Source organism: Akebia trifoliata, chromosome 8 (assembly GCF_017979445.1).
Source record: "Akebia trifoliata isolate Shusen 1 chromosome 8, ASM1797944v1, whole genome shotgun sequence".
Lineage (NCBI taxonomy): Eukaryota > Viridiplantae > Streptophyta > Magnoliopsida > Ranunculales > Lardizabalaceae > Akebia > Akebia trifoliata.
Window position 1 is genome coordinate 45,083,570 of NC_141382.1, and position 27,893 is coordinate 45,111,462.

Sequence of the window (27,893 nt, forward strand, 5' to 3'; positions counted from 1 at the left end):
TCGGGATACGATTGAGAAGCATCTATGGTTCTTGGCACACCAATGCCCCAAAAGATATCAATTTCAATATTAGTCCAGCACGACTCGATATATATACCAGACCGTGCGAAAGAAATCGTGAAAAAAGATCTTTTTTCTAGTCTCCAACCACGTTGGACACTATTGAGTCCAACAAACGGTTTACATGAGAAGAAAAACACGGATTTTTTACGGGTTATTTCAGATTTTATCGATCAATTCTTTGAGAATCTCTAGGAGAGTTTTTCCATCTCAAACGTCGTTGGACACTATTTTTTTCCCCATAAAAAAGATTTGGCTATCAGGTTTAGAGAGATTTTTCCCCCGTTGTTTGTCTTCGTCGAAACATCTACTTCGAGAGAGAGAGACAGACAGATTAAATCTTACATTCTCTCGATCTTCGATTACTGGTTCAATTTTTAAGGGTTTTTCTTCCTCCATTTTCGAGAATCCATTCTTCGTTTGGATGAATCAGAGACAGTAATGTTGATGTTGGAGTTGAATTCTGCGTGGATTCGATATGTTAACGAGGTGGCATCGAAAGAATGCTAATACCGAAGAACCGAAGCTTCGATCTTGATCCTTACAAGGAGAGTATCAAAGGCACAGATCGATGGATGTCGATTCGTCCATGGTGTTGGAGAACAATCACGATCTGGTACAGAATTACGACTCTTCAGCGGAACCTTCGATCTCGCCTCGAGATTCGCAAGAAGAACATCTTGATGTAACCAACCAATCGGTCCCTACAACACCATCTCAACCACAGCAATCCCAAGCGCAACAAGGTACTGTCGCTGGACCAAAACCAGCTCCGACTTACACGGTTGTTAGCACAGTTATAGAGAAGAAGGAGGACGGACCAGGGTGTAGGTGCGGCCATACTTTGACCGCAGTTGCTGCAGTTGGGGAGGAGGGTACGCCAGGGTACATAGGGCCTAGGCTTATTTTGTTTGGTGGTGCAACTGCTCTTGAGGGAAATTCTGCAGTTGCTTCGGGTCCTCCTTCTCCTGCTGGAAGCGCCGGCATTCGTAAGTTTTTCGATCCTTTTAATCGTGATCATAGGTTTCACATTTTGGGGTTTTCTCCTGTTTTTGTTTCTTAATATAATAAAGCATAGTAACCTAGTTTGGATTCAGCAATATTTGGTGAATCTGGAAAAGTTGTGGAATTTTTTTTGGGGATTTTACGAATTCAACCTCATAAAAAGACCTATTTTGTTATTGAGATTTTAAGATTGAAGAAAATAAAATCTTGAGATCGAAGGGTGTGGATGGGAGGGGAAAGATTAATTGAAAAATCACCAATTACTCCGTTGATTTTCCGATTTAGTTGGTTGGTCCTTTTTGGAGATTTATTCAGAATTTTTAGAAAATTCGCCTTATTTTGTGACATTGATTTAAAGAACCCAAATTTCGTTTGAGTCTGAAATAATTCATTTTTCACTGATACTAAACATGTCTTGGCCTACTCAGAGGCACTTCCTTTGTTGTTGTTGTTTTTTAAATTTGTTTGTTTTCATGAATATCAAAATTTCATAGAAGCAAATAAAGATTATATGGAAGAAAGTACCGCACAAAGGTGGATTGTTAGAATCAATTCAGGATGTGAACCATTCAGACAATAGTCAAATCTTTACTTATCAATGACCTCCTTTAGGTGGAATGCTCAAATGGAGGTTGAGGAGACCTACCAGAGAGAAGCACCCAAAAGCAACCACAAACATACCAAAAACTGCCCCCAAAATGGGGAGATATAATTACCTACTTCCTACTCCCTCACTCTTAAACCATCAAGGGTACCCCCCTAAAATCTGTTTGAAGTCCTCTCACATTTTGGATCAACGAAACAAATATGCTTTGATGTTCAAAATCAAACCATCCTCCTCCTTTTCCTTTGATTTTCTTTTCACTTGCAAGACGACAAGCGATTTCATGAAAGGAATAGTGAAAGAAAGGAAGAACAACAAGAGGCAAAAAAATTATCGTGAAAGTGTTCCTTTTAATTTAGGATGTGTAACACTTACAATTATTGAATTGCAGGACTAGCCGGTGCCACTGCCGATGTCCACTGCTATGATGTGCTGTCAAATAAATGGTCTAGGTAATCTTCAGAACAAGAACCATTAATCTTATTGGGTCACAAGGGAAATCAAGTCTATGCCTTCATAGATTCCCCTCTTAAAATGATTGTAATATCGTCATATGCCTTTTGATGAAACTTTTCGCAGGCTTATTCCATTGGGAGAGCAACCCTCACCAAGGGCAGCACACGTTGCAACTGCCGTGGGTACCATGGTGGTTATTCAGGTAATTATGTAACTGAACAGCTAATATACCCAAATTGGTTACCTATTACTGTACAACTCGTCATTTGACGTAATAAATTTGGCTTCACTCTTTTTATTCAACTCAGGGTGGAATTGGTCCAACCGGTTTGTCTGCAGAGGATCTTCATGTTCTTGATCTCACACAACGACCACGATGGCATAGGTTAGACTTCTAGTCAACGGTGAAGCTTGCATGTTTCTTGAAGTACCAGTGTTGTTATATGTTTAAAAGAGATCCTCATTTTTTTGCAGAGTGGTTGTCCAAGGCCCTGGCCCGGGCCCCCGTTACGGACATGTTATGGCTCTTGTTGGGCAGAGATTTCTTTTATCAATAGGTGGAAATGATGGTATGATCTCAAGAGTTGGGACCTATATTCCCTTGTGTATTTAAAATGGTTGTTGTATTTTGAGGTCCTTTAGAAATGAGATTTGATGAAATTTGGTGTATGTGTTTTCCAGGGAAGCGACCTTTAGCTGATGTTTGGGCTCTAGACACAGCTGCCAAGCCATATGAATGGCGGAAATTGGAGCCAGAAGGTGAAAGCCCACCGCCATGCATGTAGGTGTCCTACCTCATCCTCTCACATTCCATAAGTATGCGATATAATCCATTATGCTAATGGTTTGTCATACATCATATGTATGTGCACCCCCATGTTCGTAGATATGCTGAGTTTAATGGTGATCAAATCTTGCTAGAAATATGTAGATTTGGTGTTCCTGTTGTTCAATTTGATGTTGAATCATCTGTTTTCCTTGATTTATTGGGCACTGTGAATCAAAGAAAAATCATTTTGGTATTTTGGAGCTGTTTTGTACTTTTGTGGATGTCCTCATGTTATATCATCCCTGCAGATTTTGGCGAAGTTATTGTTTTTTTTACCATTTAGTTATATGTACTCTTTTGGCATGATTTGAATATAACATGATAAGGATTTTTTGAATTTCCTCTACATCCTGTTAATAGAAAAAGAAGTTGTTTCAGGGACGCATATTGCACAAATTGGCATAAAAAGCACTGCATTGTGGATTTTGTATCCTTATCCCTATTCCATCTTTGTGAAACAAGCATGGACTGTGTGTCTTTTGTCTTATGTTGATGAGCAACTACTTCCTCTACAACAACCAAGCACGCCCTTTAGGTTGTTCTGTAATCTTAATCAAACCAACAATTCTTTGGTATTGTGATGTAATTGTTGAGTTCCTGTGCTCTTTGTTTTTACAATTATTTGGAAATGATGTGCCTATGTCTGTTAGTTACATTTACATAATATTACAAATATGCATATTGTACTTTTACTTATTCTCCAATTCCTTTGGAATCTGATCCAATGGAGCATTGGAGTTTATGTTTGAGGAAGTTTAAGGATGAGAAAACATTTGGAAGATGGATTAGCGTTCTAAATGGAAAATTTGGATAATGTTTGAGTAGTTAATCCATCTAGTTAAGAAATGCTTGTAATATCCTTGCATAAGGTTTATTTAGTTATATTTTCATCTAATGTTTTTAGATGGATGTATGAGAAGACTAGGAAACAAAAAATATTAAATGAGCACATCAAGGAATCTAAGAGTAGTATCAATAGGGCATAAAGTGTAGGAAAGTTGTTTGAGATGGTTTATTCAAGTAAAGGGAAGACACATTGCAGCACTAATATGAAGGAGTTCTACGGCGGAAAGATAGAGATTGAAGGCTATAAAGGGATGGCAGGATAACTGAACAGGATGTAGATTGAGGTAGAGAGAAAAGATTTGTGGACATACTTTAATAAAAGATGTGGCTCTAGATAGTTTGAATGGTGGAATAGGGTTGGAGTGGCCAACCCAAAACTTTGATGATGACAGCAATTTTGACGTATTCTATAAAAAAAACTATTTGGACTGTGGCATCCACCCAATTGTTAGACTTTGTTGTTAAAATCAAACAAAATGGTGCATTTGTTGAGCTATAACTTATTTCATACACTTAGGTCTTTGAGTTGCTCTTAAATATTGATGAAGACAATTTTGATAGTAGGTGAAAGTAAAGCAACTTTGGAAATTCAGTTGTGGCCTTTGTCCAAGGAAGAATTAATAGTCTTCTTTGGTGGAAGTTATCAAGATCGTCTTGGAATCAACCTTTGGGAAAGAAAAGAACAGAAAAATGTTGGTTGTATATATTCTTTGAAAATTGAATAAGTTCATATGCTATGCGATGGGAAAAGAAACCGACTGAGAACATACAATAATGGCCTTTGACTACTGTAAAGAAGAGTTTGGTGTTGTCTTCATTAATATAGGTGATCAAGTGTTCCTTGAATGCCTCATGCATAATGGAGATGCCTTTTTTATTGTGGATCTTGGAGAAAGCAAGTTAAAAGTCAAAGTTTTGGTCTTTTGACATCTTCATTAGTTGCGTGGAGGTATTGTAATCCGTAGCATGTTTATTAAGATTTATGCCATTTAGTATCGAAATGTTGGTAATTTATTTACATCAAACAAAAATATAAGGTGCTGCTTGCTAGCCATGTATTAATTTATCCTCTATAGTTTTTCTTTACTCTTGAGAATGTTGTGAATAAAATGGTGTTTGAATGAGTTAAGTTGATTACGGAGTTATTCTTGATTTCTATTGACCTTGTAGTTTGTTATGCAAATATCGTCAAGGTTGAAAGTTTTCTTTTTTGTGTACTTATCCTTGATATTCTTGAGTAGGTATGCGACTGCAAGTGCAAGGTCTGACGGACTTCTTTTGCTTTGTGGAGGGAGGGATGCAAACAGTGTGGTAAGTTGAAATGTTTACTTGATCAATGTGTACTATTAGTGAATACCTGGGAAAAATAAATTGTTTTTTTTTTTGATAAATTCTTTTTAACCCTAGCTTAACAAGTGCATTGATCTTAAGGTAGAGGAGTGTATTGATCTCTTTAGGGATTAGAAGAGATGTTTCTGCCTAAAGTTGGGAATGATTGTTGTCTATTGTATTGGGATCTCAAGGAAATACTTTTGTTTTGTTTATTTTATGAGGTGTTGGAAGAATCTGGTCTCCCCAGAGTTGGAGCTTTACCTTCACTTTTGGACAAGATCTTAACTGTTGCTTAGCTAATTCATACAAGACTCTTCACTTTTGAATTTTTATATAATTCACAAGGATAGGAAAAATTGGAGTGCTTACTGCTAATGAGTGTATGGACTCAAAAATTTAGACTTGTATTTCTGGTGTCTTATGCATGATCAATATGGACAAGGCTTTTGGCCACATGAGCGGGTTCTTCCTTGGTTCTCAGTTGAGAAAAATGAGTTTTGGTTCAAGATGGTGAAAATGGAATGAGGTTTGTATATTTACTTGCTCATTTCAGTGTTCAAGCTCTCATTTAGATGGTGATATGCAAAGTGGGTGATCAGGTGGGTGGGTGGGACTTGTTAGGGTTTAGAGGACGAATTGGCTCCTTCCATTATTTAGCCACATACTTAGATATTCTTTCTTTCCTTTTTTCTTCTAAAAAGATATTAGATAACAATGATATTTCTTGGAATCTTGGTATTAGAAAATACCTCAGGGTGTGTTTGGAAGCGGGAGTTAATCGGAGTTGGAGTTGGAATCGACGGAGTTAGTTATAACTCCTCAAATAAACTCTAATGCTTGGTTTATCTAGGAATTCAGCCTAGGAGTAGTAAAAAAAAAAAAACTTCAACCCTTGTATTTTGCTAAGATCGACTATGACTCAACCGAGTCAATTTGGTTTTATATATATTTTTATTATAAATAATTGAATGCGATTATTAATATAAATATTTATTATATTAAATAAATGTGATTTTGTGATTAAATATTTTCTTATCACTTTATTTCATTATAAATTATAACTATTTAAATATAGAATACATTTAATAAGCAATGAAAGTGAGTTAAACGATTAATATACAGTATGACTGAGCGAGTCAATTCAGTTTTTTGGATGAAATAATATGTTTAGATTTAGATTAAGTCTAGCCTTACTAACTTAACAAGATTTCCAATCTTACTAAAGATTGTTGAGATCACTTTATAGCATCGAAAAACATGATCTGATGCCACACGGATGTAGAGGACAAAATTCTATAAATTTTGAAGAAAAAAAACTTATAAAAAGATATTTTCCACCATTACTTTTAATTTTAAATTTAAGAGTTTAGTAGCCGTCCTTTTTCAAAGCAATATATCATTCGGATATAGGGATGGATCCGTATCTGACCCGCATCTGACTCAGATTAAGTGACATCAACCCATATCCAATCTATATTTTTCTTCGGATCTACCTCCAAGAGTGCAAACTCTCTAAATTTAGATCACTCGAATTTCAGAAAAAATTCGACCCCTTTTATAACCTATTCTAATCACCTTATTATTTTTTTTTTAAATAATAATTATTTAAATAGGAATCTAGATTATGAATAATGTAAAGTGGGTTGAATGATTTATATTAGAGCAGTCAATGGGTCGGGTTTTGGCCCTATCCATCCCAGCTTGCTATTGGTTTGGGTTCAGTTATTAAGTCCATTTAGCTATCGGGTCAAACCAGTTTAAGCCTTTTAATAATAGGTTTGGATTTGGGTTTTGAATGTAGGCCGATGGGTGGCTCGACCCACTATACCATATTAAATACAATATATAAATTAATAATGATCCCCTTACCTTCGTAATGTCTTTGAATGGGTTTGGCCCGACTTGCAAATGGCCCGAATGTTGGTGGAAGTGGACATCAATGGATTGGATCAGACCCGAAACCCGATCCTTCCAATCCGATAACTTCGGGTCTGGATCGATGTTTTGGATTCTGATAAGGATCTGACCTAATAAGGTTTTGATCCGATAGCTTATTGGATAGGATCTGGATCAACCATGTCTTGATCTGATAAGGGACCCCATCTGATAACATGTTAGAAAGTATATAAATTATATTATATATTTATTGTGATGTGTGAAGTTGATTTAGATTTTGTATAAAAAATCGAATTTGGCCCAATCCAATCCTAATTGGATCGATACCAAATCAACCTTGATCCAATCCGGACTTGATCCATTGGCAACCCTAGTGGACCAGGCTTGGCCGAAGGTGGTTTTATTTGGCCCGGGTCGATATTTAGATGGGTTGCGTTAGGGCCTGTTTTTTTAGCCTAAAAGGCCCAGCCCATTTAAAGCCCGACCCAACCTGGTCCATTGATAGCCCTAATTTATATACTAGATGACTCAGGTGAGTCAACTCGATTTTTGGGATTAAATATTTTTTCTTGGTGTTGTAAATCCCACCCACATAGGTGGGAGTTGTAACTCCAACTCCCATTTCCAAACATGCCCTTAATGATTGAGAATTTTATTTGCTGGCCACTCCTTTGGATAGGATTGGTAGCGGGTTAGTTGATCCTTCACAAAAAAGTGATGTGTTATTGTGGGAAAGTGCAGTTCTAATGGGGTATTTTTCGTAAAATTTTTTTACAATCACCTCACTTGTTTGAAAGGGGGAGCTTTTCTCACGTAGAATGGTTTGGAACTCAACTATTCTTCTTCAGGTGAATTTTTTGTCTGTCTGTGTGGACTGCCATCTTGGATAAAATTCTAGTCGTGGATCATGTCATTTATCCCCAAGGAGGAGATCCTTTCCGAAGAATTATGGGCATTGTTCTTCGACCTTTTTGGGGTTACATTGGGCCTTCCGAAGAAGACTACTTGATTTATTTGAGTACGAGATGGCCTCACAAAAACAGCGTACAAGGATTAGTTCCTCCCTTTACAAACCAAATCCCATGAAAAAATTCTCCCATTCCTTTCCTTCCATAAACCCCAACACAGGTATCAGGGTGAAATGCTGATTTTATCCCAGATTGGTGGTATTACCACTAATAAATTGTACTTTTAATGGGAAGGAGGTGGCACAAATAAAGATCCCCACTCACAAGCATCTTCTTTCCTGGTATTAAGTGTTAACACTTGCAATATATTTGATTACTAGTATAAATATTTAAAAAATTGCCAGTGTTTGATTCATCATTTGCTGACAAAAATGTGATTTTCCTGCAATCGCAGTAACCTCTGTGCGATGAGAATTTGAGGCTTTCTCATCATCTGTTACTGAATTTGATTTTCCATGTACCGTCAAAATGCTGGAAAATGATTTTTCTCACATATTTTTGCGACATTCAATCACACCCTTATTTACTTTAATATTTGTAATTTTCTTAGGAAACAAAGTTTACACAACTTTATTTGCTTTAACCATGATAACTTTCTTAGGATCCAAAGCTTGAACCAATATTTGTGGCTAATGAACATTATTGAGGGATTGCTGCAGTTATCTATTATTATTATTATTTTTTTGATAAGTAAAATTTTATTGAAAGAGGCCAAGGAGTCCTCAAAGAAAGATACAGATTAGAATCACTCCCTAATTACATTTTCCCATCTAAACATAAAATGTTCAAAAAGCAGCCCCCTATCATTTATTTACGATACATGATATCTATTCAACAAGTGATAATCAAAGTTGCACTAAAGTTTTACCTCATATACTGGTTTTATTAGAGCTCTGTTATGGCGACCAAAAATCACATAACCTTTTTAAATTCTACACTTGTTCTTCTTGTAGCCATTGGCAAGTGCATATGGTCTTGCAAAACATAGGGATGGACGTTGGGAATGGGCAATTGCTCCTGGTGTCTCTCCATCTTCTAGATATCAACATGCAGCAGTAGGATTCTCTCTTCCTTATTCTTTTCGTTTGTATTCTTGATTTCTGGATATTATTGTATGTTATCTTTCTTTCTATATATTTTTGGAATTATCAATCACGCACACATCTTGCTTTTTCCAGGTTTTTGTTAATGCACGCCTCCATGTGTCTGGAGGGGCCCTCGGTGGTGGTCGAATGGTAGAAGACTCATCAAGTGTTGCAGGTACTTTATTCTTGTCTAGATAGATTTGAGATAATGGGTTGTTTGCGTAAAACTGTGGTCCTTTGAGTAAACTGTGCATGGGAGCTTTAGAACCTTTATGCTAAGTGCCGTTATGACTTACGAGAATCATAGGTAGAAGAAATGTTCAGTTTGGTGTGGCCAACAGATGCATCTGTCATCTTGGGAACATTCCCTTGTTGTGGGTTCTAACCTTATACGGTTATGCCACATTTGAACATCACATGCAATTAATCTGTGAGTGCTCATATAACAAATCTGGGATCAAAACCCTGCCTTCGTCCTTAAACCCATCAAAAAAATAAAAAATAAAAGAATAAGGTGCAGTTATAAAATATTCTGTACCATGAAGAGATGAATTCTTTTGTAATTGTTAATTGTTTTTCATAGAGATTCTTACATAACAACATGTTATATATATGAACTGTGAAAAAAATGTTAGTCTTATGCTGTAGCATTTAGAGGTGATAGTTGCTGAACCCTTTCTTAAGTACTGTTCTATCCCGTGTATCCTTGCACCCTTCTACTAATAATTGAGTAAATCTTGTGTACATCCATATTATTTTTAGAATAGCTTGACCAACCCTTTTGGATGATCTTGCATACGAGCTAAACCTGAATGTGTGTTTTTTGAGAGAGAGCGAGGGAGTTTTTTTAATCTATCAAAAGAAAAAAAACCTGTTTGAGTCCTGGGTGGGGATTTCAACGTCACCAGATTTACTCATGAGAAGAATAGGGGTTCGAACATATCTAAGGGGATGAAAAACTTTAATGATTTTATAGGTAGACACTGTTTAATGGATTTTCCTCTCCTGGGCAGACGATTCACCTGGTCCAACAACCAAGGCAATTCTAGGATGTCCAGAATAGATAGGTTTCTGGTTGATAATGCTTGGGAGGAAAATTTTCAAAATGTGATTCATTCGGCAAGTCCTAGCCCAGTCTCTGACCACACTCCCATCTTGTTGGAAGCAGGGCACCCTAGACAACACCCTCTTCCTTTTAGATTCGAAAATATGTGGCTGGTTCAACCTAATTTTTTAGATCTTGTTAGAAGTTGGTGGAATGAGTGTCCGGCCACAGGAAACCCGGGATGTGTGTTCAAGAAGAAGCTCAAATTCTTGAAGGACAAGTTGAAGGTGTGGAACAAAGAGGTCTTGGGGAGAATTGAAGTGAAAAAAAAGAAGATTTTGTCAGACATTGAAATTTGGGACAAAAAGGAAGAGGAAAGCAATTTGAATGTGGATGAAAGAAGTAAAAGAACGGAGTTGAAGTTGGAATTCCAAAGAGTGGCGCTTATGGAGGAAATAAGTTGGAAACAAAAGTCGAGGGTCAAATGGTTGAAAGAAGGGGATAATAACACTAAATTTTTTCACAAAGTTGCCAACTTCCATAGAAGAAGTAATCAGATTGATAAACTCCTCATCAATGATACCATGGTGACAGGAGAAGAGGAAATTAGGGAAGGGGTGGTGAGATTCTATAAAGATCTGTACAAGGAAAAAGAACCTTTGAGACCGAGGCCGGATAATCTAGACTTTAACTCTTTGAATCAGGCGGATAGGGAGTGGTTGGAAAGACAAATAGGGGAGGAAGAGGTTAGATCAGTCATTTTTTCGATGAGTGGGGATAAGGCCCCGGGTCCGGATGGATTTAATATGGAGTTCTTCAAACATTGTTGGGATATCGTTTCGAGAGATTTTATGGAGGTTATCAGGGAACTTCAAGATAAGAAGTGCTTGGATTACAGCCTTAATAGTACTTTCGTGGCTCTGATCCCTAAAAGAGCTGGGGCGGATAAGCTAGGAGATTTTAGACCAATTAGTCTGGTGGGTTCGGTGTATAAGATCATATCCAAAGTGCTAGCGTCGCAATTGAAAAGTGTTCTCCCTAATCTTATTGGGGACGAGCAAGGGGCTTTTATCAAGGGTAGACAGATCTTGGATGGCGTTTTGATGGCTAATGAGTGTCTTGATTCTAGGATCAAAAACAAGGATAAGGGGTTAATAGGAAAAATTGATTTACAAAAGGCTTATGACCATGTGAGCTGGGAGTTTTTGGAGTATATGATGAGGAGGTTGGGTTTTGGTTCGCGATGGATAAGTTGGATAATGAAATGTGTTACGACGGTATCTTACTCGATTCTTGTCAATGGGAGTCCAGCCGGTTTTTTTAGAGGGTCGAGAGGTTTGAGGCAAGGGGACCCTTTATCTCCATTTTTGTTTTTGATTGTAGCTGAAGCCTTGGGGAGATTGTTTAGAAGAGCGGTTAACTTAGGTAAGCTTTCGGGTTTTAGGATTAATGACGGCCCTTTAATTTCTCACCTTCAATTTGCGGATGACACCTTAACTTTTTTGGAGGATTCAAGGGATCAAGTGAGGGTGCTCCGAGTGTTATTGTGTTGCTTCGAGGCTATGTCAGGTTTACATTCTAACCTGCAGAAAAGCAAACTTTTTGGGGTAGGAGAAGTTAATGATATTCATTTGATGGCTTCAACTTTGGGTTGTGGGTATGATACTTTGCCCACTTCCTATTTGGGCTTACCGCTGGGAGCACCCTACAATAGTATCAAAATTTGGAATGGTGTGATTGAAAGATTGGAAAAAAGGTTGAGTACGTGGAAGGCTAATTATCTTTCGAAAGGAGGGAAAGTGACTTTGATCAAAAGTACCTTAACGAGCATTCCGGTCTTCTTTCTCTCTCTTTTCACGCTTCCGAGGTCCGTTGAAATTAGATTGGAAAGGCTTATGAAGAACTTTTTGTGGAATGACAAGAGTGGTAGGAAGAAGTATCATTTGGTTAGATGGAAGGTGATTTGCATGCCCAAGACGAATGGAGGACTAGGCATTAGGGGTCTTAGATTAGCTAATAGAGCGCTTCTAGGAAAGTGGCTTTGGAGGTTTGGCGAGGAGAGGGGTAGTTTGTGGAGGAAGGTTATTATGGCTAAATATGGGGAGAGGAGTCTAGGTTGGTATAGTAATGAGTCTAAAACCTCGTATGGGTGTAGCCTATGGAAAGGAATTTTGAAAGTTAGCAAGGATTTTGAGCAAGGGATTAGATTCAAAGCAGGTGTGGGGGACAGAATTAGATTTTGGGAAGATTGTTGGTGCGGACCTTCGTCGCTAGCGTCTCAATTTCCATCATTATACGTCTGTTCTGTTAAGAAGAATCATTCAATCCAGCAATGTTTGATTCACAACGAGTCCGATCCTACTTGGGATTTGGGGTTCAGGAGAAATTTTAATGATTGGGAGCTAACCGAGGTTACATCTTTCCTCGATCTCTTGCATATGCTTCATCGCAACGTAAGTGAACAGGATAGGTGGGAATGGATTAGAGCGAAGGATTCGAGATTCTCTGTTAGATCCTTCCATAAATGGCTCACTCCTAGTGCTGAGCGTACCATCTTGGCTTCCATCATTTGGTTTAGGTCAGTGCCTTCTAAAATCTCTTTCTTTGTCTGGTTGGCTTCCCTTGGTAGGATTCTTACGATGGATAACTTGATTGCTCGGGGTTGGATCACTCCTAATTGTTGTCCCCTTTGCTTGATGGAAGGGGAATCTGTTGATCACATTTTAATTCATTGCCCTTTTTCCTATAATTTATGGTCAAGTTTCCTTGGTTTATTCCGTATGACTTGGATTTTCCCTCATAAGTTTTCATCGTTGTTGAAAGAGTGGACCAGTAATGTCTTTCACACCAGAAAACGTTACCTGTGGGCTATGCTACCTTCGGCTATTGCTTGGGGGATTTGGAATGAAAGGAATAACAGGGTGTTTAATGGAAAGATTAGAAGCTCTCATACAAGTTTTTTAGAGATTTTGGGCTTCTTATACCTTTGGTCCAAACAAAATATAGAGTTCATGGGAACTTCGTTTGATGATTTTGTTTTTAGATGGAACTCTTTATGTAATCATTGATGTTGTTTGCTCTTCTTCTTTGTTGCTTTCTATGAGGCTTTCTCGGCCTCCTTGTATGCTGTTTTTTCTTTCTCCTTGAATTATATTATACTTTAAAAAAAAAAAAAGGTTGCCTGCCTTTAATTTTTTTCAAGTTTATAAACAGTGGTGGGGAGTGAGTCAGTGTTTTACCATAAAATGAAGCAGACTTTAGAAAAAAAAATGGTATAGCTTCTATTGTATATGGAACTTCTTCCTTATAATACAAAAATTGAAGGACACTTTAAATAACAATAATTCCCTAATCATTAACTTGGATGACATTTTATTTGATTTTTCTATTTTATTATATAAGTGAAGTGTACGTCTCTTTGTTGGAGAAGTCATATGTGATACTTCTGTGGGGGCTGTTTTACTCTCTAAAATAACTAAAAACCCAAGTGGTTCTGTTTTACTCTCTTAAATAATAAAAAACCAAAAGTAGTTTGTAATTGAGTCTTGGATTTAATCCCTCTGTTTTTCTTTATTCTTTTGTTGTTATTAAAAGAAGCACTTCTGGATAATGTAAAGGATTAATCTTTTATTCCAGTTTATGATTTATCATACATGTATCTTACAAGTACCTTGTCTTCTCCATGTTAGTGTTGGATACTGCTGCTGGAGTTTGGTGTGATACAAAATCTGTTGTGACAAGTCCAAGAACAGGCAGATATAGTGCTGATGCAGCTGGTGGAGATGCTGCAGTTGAGTTGATGAGGCGTTGCAGGCATGCAGCTGCAGCCATTGGTGACTTGATCTTTATTTATGGTGGGCTACGTGGTGGTAAGATTTGAAACTGATCTTGTAACCTTAATCTCGGTTCATTCTTTTGCGGAATGTGTGTTTTTTGAGACATGAAGCTGCCAACTAATTGTAAATTTACTAGGACCTAGGTTGCTATCAATGTAGGTCTTTGTTGGAGTCTGGTTTGACACATTGCAAAGCAACTCTGAGGTTGTGGGTTCAAGTCCAGTTTACCCATAAAAAAGGCTTAGAACCATAGCTCAGTTGGTTTGACACATTGCAAAGCAACTTTGAGGTTGTAGGTTCAAGTCCAGCTCACCCATAAAAAAAAAGCACTTGCCTCTGAACAAATCAAATCCCACCTAATAATAAACCTCAGAAGATACTTAAACTCAACAGAGCCAAGATACTAAGAAGAATTTCATGAAGAGAGTGCTCCTTTCCTTCAAATAGCCGCTATTTTGTTCCTCGCAAATGGTTTAACATATTGCAAAAGGAATCAATCTCCATAAAATCCATTCTCTAGAGTGAAGGTCTTGATTCATCAACATTGAAGGACAAAGGAGGTGTCCAAAGAAAAGAAAGAATAGACATGAAATAAGGATAAACAGTGAGACCAGATGACAGAAGCAGATCAATGGATTAACAAATGGTTAGCCGAGTCACCACTCTCTTTTCAGGAATCAATAATGATTGAGGCCAACCCTTTTCCCCACTCCCCGAAATTATAATAAATCGGCCAAAATATTAGACCCACTCTCAGGTTCTCAGCTACCTTGATCAACCAAGTTATATAGACTTCCTCCAAAGCATTTTCCTTCCTTTTCTCCGCACCCGGTCATGGAGAACATCCCCAAGCCAAGAGACTTATTTCATCCAGTTCCTACAGGTTTCAGTACTAACAACCTGGTTTTTCAACCATTTTCTTTTTACCTCAAAACACTTGGCTCTGATATTTAGCATCATCGATGGTGCCAAAGAAACTCACCAATATGGACTCAAATTAATCCCCCAATAGGCAACCTTCAACTCTGATCGTCCAAAAAAATCAGAGGACTTGAGAGGAAGAAGGTTGGAGGAGTCCTCAGCCATTAAGTGATACAATCCTCAACATTAAAACAAATACGTTTCTCTCAAAAGTATTCCAAGATGTTAAAGGGGCTTAAGAGGAAGAATATTGACATATTAGAAAAGGATAAGAAAATACTGTTTTTCTTAACAGTGTCGTGTTGTTTTTGAATCATCTTATGTTGCAACGCACAATCATATGATACTCACATCTCTTTTGTGGACGTCCTCTAAAGCCACTCACAGCACTCAAGTGTTGTTTCACAGATTTTCTTGGGTTGGAATTCATATTTTCTTCTCATTTGTGGTGTTTGTGCTGTAGGGGTGTTGCTTGATGACCTGCTTGTTGCTGAAGATGTGGCTGCTGCTGCTGAAGCCAATGTACAAGCGGGGAGATTATCTGGAAGATATACATTTGCTGATGATGGAACGAAGCATGAAATTCCTGATGGTGCTGTTGTGTTAGGAAGTCCGGTTGCACCTCCTATGAATGGTGATATGTATTCTGATATAAGCACTGAAAATGCCTTACTTCAGGGAACTAGGTACTGAATACTGATTCAAGTAAATGAATGTTATTTCCTTGGCTTCCTAGTTTTTGTAAGGAGGCTCTTAGAATATATAATGCTGCAGGAGACTGAGCAAAGGTGTTGAATACTTGGTTGAAGCCTCAGCTGCAGAAGCTGAAGCTATTAGTGCTGCATTAGCTGCTGCGAAAGCCCGGCAGGTTAATGGAGGGGTTGAAGAATTGCCGGACAGGGATTGTGGGGCTGAAGCTACCGCAAGTGGCAAGCCTGATTCTGCTTTGTCAAATAACATCCTTGCACCTGGAGTTCGGCTGCATCACAGAGCTGTCAGTATTAGAATCCAATCACTGTGTGAAAGCTTCTGTTTTAATTTGACATTCTGTTTGATAAAATGACTAGCACAAACATGGTCTTGTTTTCTGTAAATTACTTAAAAGTCCAACCTCATTTTCCATATACATATTATCAGGTTGTTGTAGCTGCAGAAACTGGGGGAGCTTTGGGTGGTATGGTCAGACAGCTTTCAATTGATCAATTTGAAAATGAAGGCCGGCGGGTTAGCTATGGTACTCCAGAGAGTGCAACTGCAGCTAGGAAGCTATTTGATAGGCAAATGTCTATCAATAGTGTGCCTAAGAAGGTATAGAAGATTCTGCTTCACATAAGACAAGCATTATCATCTGCTTGCCTTATTTGCTTGCCCGTTCCAAGCCCCAGATAGTACCGGTTTCTGTAGTGTTTCTTTTACACTGCATTGCCACTCCCAACCCTAGATAAAGGAGGAGGGTTACACTTTTCCACCTAACATGAATCTTGGTCCCAAGCCCCAGAGAGTGCCAGTCTCTAAAATGGAAAATATGGAAATTTTGTCAATTTTTTATCTTTCCTATTATACTATGTTAATTGTTATCAATAACATTTGTTAAGAAAATCGAGTTTTTCCTTGGTATGTTCTGCAAGTTGATTCATTCCTTGTTCAGTTATATGACAAGCGTTATTTAAAAACCATGTTCAGCATATGCTTGTGGTTCTCATCCCTTCTTATGCGCTTGCTCATTTATGGCTTCTTTTATAGTAGTTGTGAGGCTGATCAAAGAGTTTTCTCCTGTATCCATTTCTTATTTCCCTGTTTTTTCTTGCTGTCTCCTTTTTCATTTATCAGGTGATAGCTCATCTTCTGAAGCCTCGTGGTTGGAAGCCTCCTGTTCGCAGACAATTTTTCCTAGATTGCAATGAAATAGCAGATCTTTGTGATAGTGCAGAACGGATTTTTTCAACTGAGCCAAGCATTCTGCAAATCAAGGCCCCTGTCAAGATATTTGGTGATTTGCACGGGCAATTTGGGGATCTCATGCGTCTTTTTGATGAGTATGGATCTCCTTCAACTGCTGGAGACATAGCGTAAGTCTTCTTTTTATTGCATATCACATGCATGCTCATACCCATCATCCTAGTTCAAATATTATGCATGTAAACATTTTCAGTATACATCTCTTCTGGTGTATAATGGTATTTTGTGTGGTGCTCTGTTTCATGTTTTATTATTGTTGTTCTTCAGATGCTTTCACATCCTGATCATGATGGTAGTATCTTAAAGCTGAAATCAGCAGAGCTGTTTGCATCTGTTACATATATTACCTTTATACTTTCTTCTTCAGAAAAAGAAAAATATAAATTTTTTTTTCCCAACGGTAATTTTTCTAGAGTTACATTTTCATCTCCGCGTAAATGTTGCACACCAATAAAGAAAGGTTGGGCAAGGTAGCCTTAACATGAAATTTAGTTTCAACAACAACTGTACGAATTCCCACGATGACTCACGCCATGCATGCAGCCCAAGGGTGTGTGAGTCCATACTCCAAATGGTCAGCTATCCATTGGTTTTCTGATCCGATTCCTCCAGGCCTTGATGTTTACCCCCAAACACATATCGTCACATCCGACGAAGCTTGATTCCCCTTCCAGTGGCTCTGCTGGATATTTAGACCTCTTATTGCATCTGCTTCACATCAAATCCTTCTTGATAACATGATTCTTATCTTCCTCAAGCTCCATAATCTTCTCCACTCAAAGATAAAACTACCCTCAGCTCAGTTCCTTGTTTCTTAATAATCTTCTGATGAGGATCTATTCCAAACTGTGTGGCCTCTGAACCAGGCCAGCCACCTGATAAACCACCACATTTTCAGTTTTCCATTAACTACTTTCAACCATCTTGGTATGTGAATTACACACTTTCAAACCATTATTCTTGCTGCTTGCAAACGAGATTGCTTCTTGAGTATAAATTTCATGAAACAGAAAAAAGCTAGTACAACGATCCGTCGAGATGACCAACCAAAACAAAGAACTTAACTATCGTACATAGAGTCCCATCTAAAAACGAACTCCTCAAAGAAAACCCCTTTAAATTTAGGGCATAATTTACACACAAAAAATAGCAACCCCAAAACTTTCAACATAGTATCTCGAGTAGAAGAAGCAATCCCTTTGAATATCCTCCTGTTTCTTTCCAACCAAAGCCCCTAGGTAGTTGTTTCTTGAGCATCTACTATGTTCACCTCTTCCGTGGACCCTTCACATAGAACCACTAATCCCAATTCCCCAAACCTCACCTAAGGAGCGGATATAGGTTTTATAGGCCTGCCTTCCATTTCACTCCCTTGGAAGCATAGTCATCAAGTTGGAGTATGGGTTCAAAAGAACGAAGAAAAACTGAGGGGAAAATTAAGAAAAAAATGAGAAATATATTCAAAATTATGAAAAAGATAATACATAGCAAAAAAAAATGCACTATTGTGTTGAGTTTAGTCCCATATTGGACACAAATTGCCTCGTCTCTCTCCTTATAAGATCTTGGGCCTCTCCACTCATTGCCATTTGGTTTTGAGTTGGATCCTCAAATTTATCATGGTATCAAAGTGGGCCTTTCTTTCCTCCACGTCACCCAGTTCAAATCTCCACGTATTTTGGCCTAGTCCATCCCACACGTGCGGGGGCGTGTTGAGTTTAGTCCCACATTGGACACAAATTGCCTTGTTTCTCTTCTTATAAGTTCCTGGGCCTCTTCACTAATTGCCATTTGGTTTTGAGTTGGACCCCCAAATTTATCATGGTATCAGAGCAGTCCTTTCTCTCCTCCACGTCACCCAATTCATATCTCCACGTGCTTTGGGCGAGTCTGGCCCACATGTGCGGGGGTGTGTCGAATTTAGTCCCACATCGGACACAAATTGCCTTGTCTCTTTTCTTATAAGCTTATGGGCCTTTCTACTCATTGCCAATTAGTTTTGAGTTGGACCCCAAAATTTATCATGGTATCAGAGCACTAGGTTCGTATAGGTCATGGGTTCAAGTCTCTTCGAGGGAATTTTCCACCCTCATGGGTGAGGGTGAGTGTTGAGTGTTGTGTTATTTACCTCCACTCCTGAGTATCACGTACTCACGTATCGTGCCCCAGTTTGACCTGTGACCCTCTTATATTCATAGTTGCACCTTCTCCATCAAATCGGTTTTGTGGAGTAATTGGTTGGTTAACATGGTATTAGAGCGCTGATTCGTATAGGTCATGGGTTTGAATCTTTCCACCCCTATGGCCAGGGGCAGATTTAAAGTGGGGGCAACAACCCCCACAAGAGTTTTCAAATTCTATGGATTAATGTGCTATTGCGACATATTTTAACGGTGGATAAAGAAATTTACCACTATTGTCCCCACAATTTTTTTTTTCCACGCTTAGTTGCCCCCACAACTATTTTTTTCACTCTTAATTGTTCCCACGATTTTTTTTTTCTACTCTTCGTTTCCCCCACATGAGCAAAATCCTTGCTCCGCCCCTACTTATGGGTGAGGGGGAGTGTTGAGTATATATTTATATATTTTCCTCCACTCTCTGGTGAGTCATACCCTAGTTAAGCCCCGTGACCCTCTTATGTTCATAGTTCTCCCTTCTCCAACAGATCGGTCTTATATTCATACTCCACGCTCACTAAAAACAATTGAAAGAGGAACAAAGAAAGATCAAAGAAGAATCGTAAGAGAGGGAAGAACGAAGCAGATGACGAGAAATGAGAGCTCGTCTTCAAAGAAGACAAACAAGAGTATGCGCAGGTCCTTCGAATACTCGATAATGGCCGATGCAAAGCCATGTGCATCGATGGAACTAAGAGACTTTGCCATATTCGAGGAAAGATACACAAAAAAGTCGGGATTGCAGCTGGAGAGATAATTCTTGTTGGATTGAGAGATTATCAGGACGACAAGGCTGACACGATCTTGAAATACATGCCCGATGTGGGACTAAACTCAACATATTGTATATTTATACATGATAACAAGTTTCACTCATAACTATACATGCTATGAAGCTAATAAAAATCTAGCCATTAATATATCTTTTGAGTGAAATAACGTACTATAGAAATGGGAAAACACTTTTTTTTTCATGTTTTAAACGTGGCTTAAAAAATGTCATTTTTTGTGACTATGCCTGGAAGAATGATAGCATGACAATGTCTTCTGCAATGGCAAGTTTAAGTCAGCACTTTTCTTCACAAGGCCTAGATTCGACAACTACTGTTTCAAAAGATTAGCCAAAATTTTATATCTGTGCCCTTCAGAATCACCATTGGTCTATTCCATTCCCTAAGTATTAGAGAGTCTCAAGTATCGCTCCTTTTTGTTTTGACTACACTTAGATAGTTTGATCTGCTAGAGACCACTGAATGACTTCATAAAGGGCTTATCTAATGGAGTTCTACAATCATCCACCAAAACCTTAGTTAACCATAAGGTTTCCTTTCCGAGTGGTACCATGTTACTATCCCATTTTCTCCTTTCTCAAAATTCTTCATTCCTCCTAATTGGCCAAGTCAACAACACACCCAATCTAAGGAACCTTCTTTAGCCCTAGCCATTTGAAGAAGCTAGGAAACCTGGGGAAGAGGACCTAGATCAAGGTATAGCTAAATTAATTGTGTGAAGAAAACTATGAGAGGCATCGCCAGAATACTTGCCAGGAAAGCTGAACGGTGCATTGCTAACTCTCTTTCTGTTAACACGTTGGCATGAATTTGCAGCAGCTATAATTATAACTCAAAGCAACTTTTTTCCATTTTTTCTTGGCATTGGTGAAGTTGGCATTTCATTTTATCCTAACAATAAGTTGTCAGACAATTGTTTGCATTTGTGTGTGTTTTATTCTGTGTTATATAGTGGTTAGGTATACCCTTGCACCAGACTTATTTAATTCTTGTTGATATTTTATATATGATATCCAGTTATATCGACTATCTCTTCTTGGGAGATTATGTTGATCGGGGTCAGCACAGCCTGGAAACTATTACGCTTCTTCTTTCTTTGAAGGTAACACTTGGGTACGGCAACCTACTGATATCATTACTTTCTGATACTTGGTTCTATCATATATTGTATTGGGATTGTCTAAGCTTTTCTCCATTATCATTTGGACATCCAGGTTGAGCACCCGCACAATGTGCATTTAATTCGCGGGAATCATGAGGCAGCAGATATCAATGCCCTATTTGGCTTCCGCATTGAATGCATTGAGCGCATGGTATTTCTTGTATACATTTATATAATTTCTCTCTCTCTCTTCTCCTATATCGGACTGTTGCAGCCCTCAAATTTATCGTTGTGTTGACAGGGTGAGCGAGATGGGATCTGGGCTTGGCATCGCATAAACCGATTGTTTAATTGGCTTCCTCTTGCTGCCCTAATTGAAAAGAAAATCATCTGTATGCATGGTGGCATTGGTCGGTCGATAAATCATCTAGAACAGATTGAGAGCCTTCAACGCCCTATAACAATGGAAGCAGGCTCGGTTGTTCTTATGGATTTGCTATGGTCAGTGCATTTTCGTACTTTCCCTCTGTGGTGCATGCAATATCCTTTAGGCTACACATTTTGATTTGTTAATCATATTCTTATTGTGAATTTCCATTTGCAGGTCTGACCCTACAGAAAATGATAGTGTTGAAGGGTTGCGGCCAAATGCCAGAGGTCCCGGTTTGGTTACATTCGGGGTGAGTTCCATTGTTGTCATTCACTTCTTTGCTAGTTAGTTAGATCTTTTTTAACACAACTTTTTGATAGACTGCCTATTTCCTTGGTACCTTTTGACGTAGATCTTATATCTTAATAAGGAATTGAAAGAGGTTTGTTTGTGAACAAAATTATTGATGTTGGTGAAAATGAGTCAACCATTTGTTATAGATCCTTGATGCTGTTGAATTGATTGTTGATGTTATTTATTGAATGACCATGTGGCCGGAGATGGGGTAGTTATGCCTGTTAAGATGAATTCTTGCTGCAAAAACCTGTGGATGTGCTAAATCCGACATCAGATCAACATGTCAGTCTTGGCAGATGCAGAGAGCATGTTCTAGGTTATTGTTGGAAGAAGAAAGGTGACATGACGTGCCAACTGTATGGTGTCATGTCACATTTGAAGTACATGGATGGGGGAAAGGGTGATATGGAGGCAAAAATTGTGTCTGAATACAATCTTAAAATTAGAAAGAATCGTAGCTGCTTGTACAAGAAGGTGACTCGTGCGAGCAAGAACTACATCCTCAAGAATGTCATATACTAGTGTCAAGAGGTCATTTAAAATTCACATAGAATAATGAAGAGGGATACGTGGGAGAAGGTGAGGAGAGAAGCAAAATAGCTGAGGTGGTGTTGTGTCCACGTCCTGTTCGGACTTGTAAGCAGAATGTTTAGGTTGTATAAGGACTTACTTTGGTGAGTATGACAACTTCCTCCAGGGTGGTTCTGACTCTCACCTAAACCAGTTGCCTAGTCGTTCGGTCATCATGGCGCCAGAAGCTAAGGCCAGATATGTGTGTGTGTGTGTCTGAGAGAGAGAAAGAGAGGTCAAACTGTCATCCCTACCATACCTTATTATAAACAAGACAATGCACTTTCTCCCTTTGTATACTCTACTTGTGAAGACAAGAATAGCTCGCAGACATTTTTACAAAACGTGTAAATGGTATTGAACTACTTGGGCAAGTTGTGTATTGTTGATATATATGCACCAACTTGAGGGGGAGTGTTGTAAAGGTAGACTAATCTTTTTAATTTATGTTACACTTTATTTTATTTTATTTTTCTTTTGTGTTGGGGTAATATTTTAGCTCTTTTCTCCTTTCTTTCTCCTTTTAAAAATAAAAAATAAAAAAATCCTACTTTCCTACTAGAGATTGAGAGAAACTCATGGTATCCTTGTACAAATCGGTCAGCCCCTACTTATTGTATTTATACGAGCTATTCTTGTTACTCAACTACTATGAAGGTGAGTCCTAACCTGTCTGTTGGATGTGTCAGTGCCAGACTTCTGACCAGCCATTAGACATCCCTCCCATGTTGTAGGCAACATGCCTTACCTAGGTGACCTACCCACTAACCCTCTCTATTGACACCTTGCAACATGTCAGACTTCATGAGCCCAAAGTGAGCATGCCAAGCAAGAGATGTGCTTGCGAGCAGTAGTGCCCTTCCTGCCCTCCAAACCAATTCCTCCACATCACCCCCCATGTGGCGGCCACATGAACCCTTCTCTTGGAGTTTGAGGTAGCACCATCCTTAGAACAATTCGATGACAACTATGCGTATTTGAAGGGGAATATTTAGGAGATGGAGCAGACATCACTACAGAAGGATCCACCTGCTTCTTATCAGCATTGCAGACGAGTATGCATGAGAAGGGCTTCACAACTCATTGGAATAGCAATCAGTCCAACTCACTGGAATGGCAGCTGCGCAAATCCATACCTATACTTCATGTGTGGGAAAGGGAAATAATCTTGTATAGCCCCATATCTTCACTAGTGGAAGAACTTTCTAATTCCTGACCTGAATGTAAATTACTGATGGAGGGGAGTGTTTTGCAATCAGATGAACCATCAACAAAGCTTGAAGATGAAGGAGTCCAAACAGTCAAAGGAGGATGAGGCATTGAATACTCGCATTCATAGTGTAGAGGTAAAATCTCGGATGCTGATGATTCCTCGAGATTTACCCCTAACAATCAATTTTCATTGTTGTTGATGCACACAAACGATCAAAATTGTAAAGAAACAAAGCAAAGTGAAGAAAGATAAGACAAAACGCAGGATTTATTCACAGGGTTCGTCCCAAAATCGGACTACGTTCCCGGGCTTCGAAGAGTCATTCCACTATTTTTGAAGCCAATAAAAGATCTACAAAATCTAGCCTCCTCTACATTTTTCCTCCTTTGAAGAGACCCCTAAATTCTACCTAAGCTCTCCTTATATAGATACAAAAGCCAAACCCTAAAAGGAAAGACAAACAATTCATAATTATCTACTAAATTTATCCTTATCTAGAAATATCTACTCTCTAGTCAATTAGGAGACTTTCTGTTTCTGGATAAGATTACCCACACACATAGGTCCCTCTAATGGGTGGAGGAAGTGGGTGTTTACTCTTCTTCTGTTGTTGAAGAAGTGGTTAGGGATGGGGTAGTAGAACCATCTGTTTTCTATGAGAAGATTTTGAGAACAAAAGATGGTCTGGATGAGACCATGCTATTTGCTGCTATCGAAGGACTTGCTCTCTTGTGGAAGAGAAGAGAGCACTTTATTTAGCAATGGGGTGGTTCCATTTTTGTTAATCAGTAAGTGCTCAATACCACTTTGGAGGAGGAGAATATGAGACTAGTGGCAAGGGATGAAGTATTCAGTCAACTTTGCTTTCCTCTTGGGTTATTTAAGAGGAAGCTTTGTCTGTCAGCTAACTGAATATGATGCTTAACTTCAATAGAAAAATCCCTCTAATATGGAGCTTTGGACTGTTTTCTGAAAAATAAACAGAGTACGGTTACCAGTCTCATCTTTGGGATAATGCATTTATGATGATGATGTTGTGCTATTTAGTTTCTTTAAATGGGTGTTGTGCTCCCTACAATGAGAGAGATTCTGGTTGTTGAGTTTGATACGTTCCATTTAACGGAGAGATTCTTGAAGGTACCAGCTTACCAAGTTGGTAAAGTCAGTAAAATGATGATACCACAACCTGGACTCCTTTCTGCTTATTTTCTCCACTTGTGTGCTGATTTATTTGTGATCTGATGAGCCTTTTACCTTGTTCTAGAATTGCCTTTTTTGCTCTTATTCATGCGAGTTCTTTTTCCCGTCCGAAATTTGTGTCATTTTGGAGGTATTGTATTATAAGCATATGATGTTACAGCCTGATCGTGTCATGGAGTTCTGCAACAACAATGACCTCCAATTGATTGTACGTGCACACGAGTGTGTGATGGATGGTTTTGAGCGTTTCGCCCAGGGACATTTGATTACTCTTTTCTCAGCCACTAATTACTGTGGTACGTTGGCTACTGAGTGTTGACTTCTCTATGAACTTTTTAGCTGATTCAGCCTTTTAATATTGGTTCTTTTTTTCTCTCCGTAGGTACTGCAAATAATGCTGGAGCTATACTGGTATTAGGAAGGGACCTTGTTGTAGTTCCAAAACTCATTCATCCTTTACCACCGGCAATGACGTCACCAGAAACATCACCAGAATGCCATATTGAAGATACATGGATGCAGGTGCTGCAGTGCTCCCCATAAATTAGGGCTGCAACTTGGGCGGGCAAGCCCCGAACCCAATGGGTTCAACCTGACCTTGGGTCTGGTCTGGGCACAGTTAGCTAGGATTCAGGATCGGGTTTGGGCAAAAAAAATTTGACCAAATCAAATCGGGTTGGGTTCGGGCATATAGACATCGGGTTGCTTGAACCCGAACTTAATATCGTTACATATAATTTACAAATGTTTTTACATATCTTTGTTTATTTTTCATTCGCAATTCACATTTCAAACTGTAGTCAATCATCATCATCTTTTTCTTTATAATTTTGTGTATGTGAACTTTATAATATATTTTGAGACAAATAATTGTAAATTATATATATATATATATATATATATATATTTTAACATTCCACTCATCTTTATATAAGCCATTATCATTAATAAATTATCTAGTATTACTGTGGAATGAACCAACCCGACTTAGGTTGGGCTTGGGTTGAGCATTTCATGCCCCAAGGTCGGGTGGGGTGTGGGCATGGGTTTGGTGTTTGTCAAAGTTTGGTTTGGGCACGGGTTGATCCCCAACCCGTCCAAGTTGCAACTACCATAAATCTTTGGTTCCGAAAATCATGCTTTTTATAAACTTACTGATTGTTCTATGCTTGATTTGTCTGTTGGTTGTGTGAATACAGGAGCTTAATGCTAATAGACCACCAACACCAACCAGAGGCCGTCCACAAGTTACAAATGATCGGGGTTCTCTTGCCTGGATTTAAGATCTCTCCTTGGAGATGTCTGATCTTCTTTCAAGGGCTTTACATTCCGAGGCTGGTTCTACTGGCGGTTATTGTCCTCCACAGAAGAAACAGTACTCTTGAACATGTGATCTTGCCCCCAAGGATTTTGAAAGATTCCATAACCCTTAGTTTCTGTCACATGAGGACTAGGAGGGAGTCTGGGAAGTGATGAGGCTAACTTCAGAACCAGGTTTCACAGGTGGTGGTGTGGATTTCCATTCCAGTCAAAAGTACTAAAATTGCAGCATCCCTCTAAAGGTCTCTAGTAAATTAGCCACTAGGCAGGTACCCATTAATCTTTGTTTCCCCAGTTGGAATACTAGTAGAGGGTAATTTTTTTTTTTTTTTTTCATTGTTTAGCTGTTTTGGGGTTCTCGATATATGATGGTAATATATATGGGTTGGGATCCGTTGACTCCTAAGAACGACTCATGAAAAAAACACACGATCCCAACCCTTTAAACACAAAATCCAATGGTTGAGATTTATTAGTATCTTGATAACACAAATCTCGGAAATACTTATCCCAAGTATAAATCTCAACCTCTGGATTTTGCATTTAAAGGGTTGGGATCATGTGTTTTTGGTCATGAGTCATTCTTAGGAGTCAAGGGATCCTGACCCAATATATATATATATATACCAATGTTGGCATATATGTAACATAGAGATGGTGCCATATGCATCACCGTCCCTTGTGTAATTTCATCGCTCTGTTTGTACAGTTTTAACTTTCGTGAAGAGAACCTTTTCTTTTCTCAAAGGCTTCAGAAACCCATTTTCAAAATTTGTGTAGGGAAGGCTTTTTGTACGGAAATGGTGACTGAGACGACTGTCTGTAGCATTTGATCTTATTGTTTCACTTTGTATGATTATAGCTCGTCTTTTGATCCTGCACCATCATTGGTTAACGGGATTGTTGTGTTGGTATCATTGTTGTCTTTGCTAGTGCTAGTGATTTCTGTGGTGCATCTTGTCCTCATCTTTCATGACATAGGTCATCTCCCCTTTGGAGTCTTCAAATGTATGGGGCTATGGAAGGCTTATGCACAGGAAAGTACAGGTTCCCGTGCTGATTGTACATGAGAGGGAGATTATGTGTCAGATTAAAAAGTCCTCAAATCAAGCAAGATGACTTTAGGGCTAAAAACAGGAGTGGAGTGGTGTAAGAGAAAGAGGAGAGGATTCAAAAGTAAAAGGTCAAGATTAGCCATATAGAAACGTTACTTTAGGAGTTTGGGTTCTCTTAGTTATTCTCTTTCGACCGTGATCTCAAGGTCCTTTATAGAAGTGTGCCTTAACAGTGCTAATGAGACTTGGCAACTGCCAATGTCTGATGCATCATAAAAAAATTTGATCCATGACATTGAAAGAAGGTGCACATAATGTATCACACCATGATTTGATTCATATTATCTTTATAATTCATTGTGCCTTGATCCAATTGGCTGATGTTGGTATCTAACTATTTGATGTAGGACATCTATAATTCTTGTTAGAATATTAAGTAATTCCCTAATTCTAATAGGATTTGGCTGATGTTGGCATCTAACTATATGTTGTAGGACATTTATAATTCTACTTAGAATATTACGTAGTTTCCTAATTCTAATAGGATTTGGTCAATTTTCTAATTTTAGTAGGATTTATATTTTTTAGTTCTAGTAGATTTTTTATTTCAAAGTTATTTTAAGATTACAATTCCTTGTTATTTTCTATTTTGTTCTAAATTCGTTTTTATTATTTAGGTTACAATTAAAAATGCTTAGAAGAGTATCTAAATAGAGTTATAATATATTTAAAAAGTAGTTATTATGTTATAGATATGTTAGGAATGTTAATTTTTGGTATTTTAAAAAGTTTTTATGTTGTTATGACGAAGTTATGTATATAAGGAACTTCACATACGAAATTGGAGATGAACAATTCATTCAATAAATTTCAAATTTCACTATTTCTTTTGT

General features: G+C 38.3%; 1 protein-coding gene across 2 annotated transcripts; it reads left to right on the forward strand.

Moving 5' to 3' along the window:
* Positions 1 to 214: 214 nt before the first annotated feature.
* Positions 215 to 27,373, forward strand: LOC147397112 (serine/threonine-protein phosphatase BSL3-like). Of its 2 annotated transcripts, XM_086452566.1 has the most exons (21): positions 241 to 1,049; positions 2,061 to 2,121; positions 2,249 to 2,327; positions 2,434 to 2,510; positions 2,600 to 2,694; positions 2,807 to 2,906; positions 5,042 to 5,111; positions 8,950 to 9,051; positions 9,175 to 9,256; positions 13,816 to 13,995; positions 15,347 to 15,569; positions 15,658 to 15,877; positions 16,021 to 16,191; positions 16,714 to 16,952; positions 20,831 to 20,915; positions 21,028 to 21,126; positions 21,217 to 21,416; positions 21,520 to 21,595; positions 24,786 to 24,921; positions 25,008 to 25,147; positions 25,825 to 27,373. In XM_086452566.1, exons 1-21 carry the CDS (start codon positions 632 to 634, stop codon positions 25,906 to 25,908), a joined length of 2,937 nt encoding a protein of 978 aa, XP_086308692.1. In that variant the 5' UTR covers positions 241 to 631; the 3' UTR covers positions 25,909 to 27,373. The 2 variants fall into 2 exon arrangements, with proteins under 2 accessions (XP_086308693.1, XP_086308692.1); XM_086452567.1 differs by lacking the exon at positions 16,021 to 16,191 and having other exon boundaries at positions 215 to 1,049.
* The last annotated feature ends 520 nt before the right edge of the window (positions 27,374 to 27,893 follow it).

What these genes read in the sequence shown, in the direction of transcription:
- LOC147397112 (XM_086452566.1), top strand. Translation starts at nt 632, where the DNA reads ATGGATGTCGATTCGTCCATGGTGTTGGAGAACAATCACGATCTGGTA. An exon ending in ATCAATAGGTGGAAATGATG is followed by an intron (nt 2,695 to 2,806) that starts GTATGATCTCAA and finishes TGTGTTTTCCAG; the next exon opens with GGAAGCGACCTTTAGCTGAT. An exon ending in CCGGTTTGGTTACATTCGGG is followed by an intron (nt 21,596 to 24,785) that starts GTGAGTTCCATT and finishes ATGATGTTACAG; the next exon opens with CCTGATCGTGTCATGGAGTT.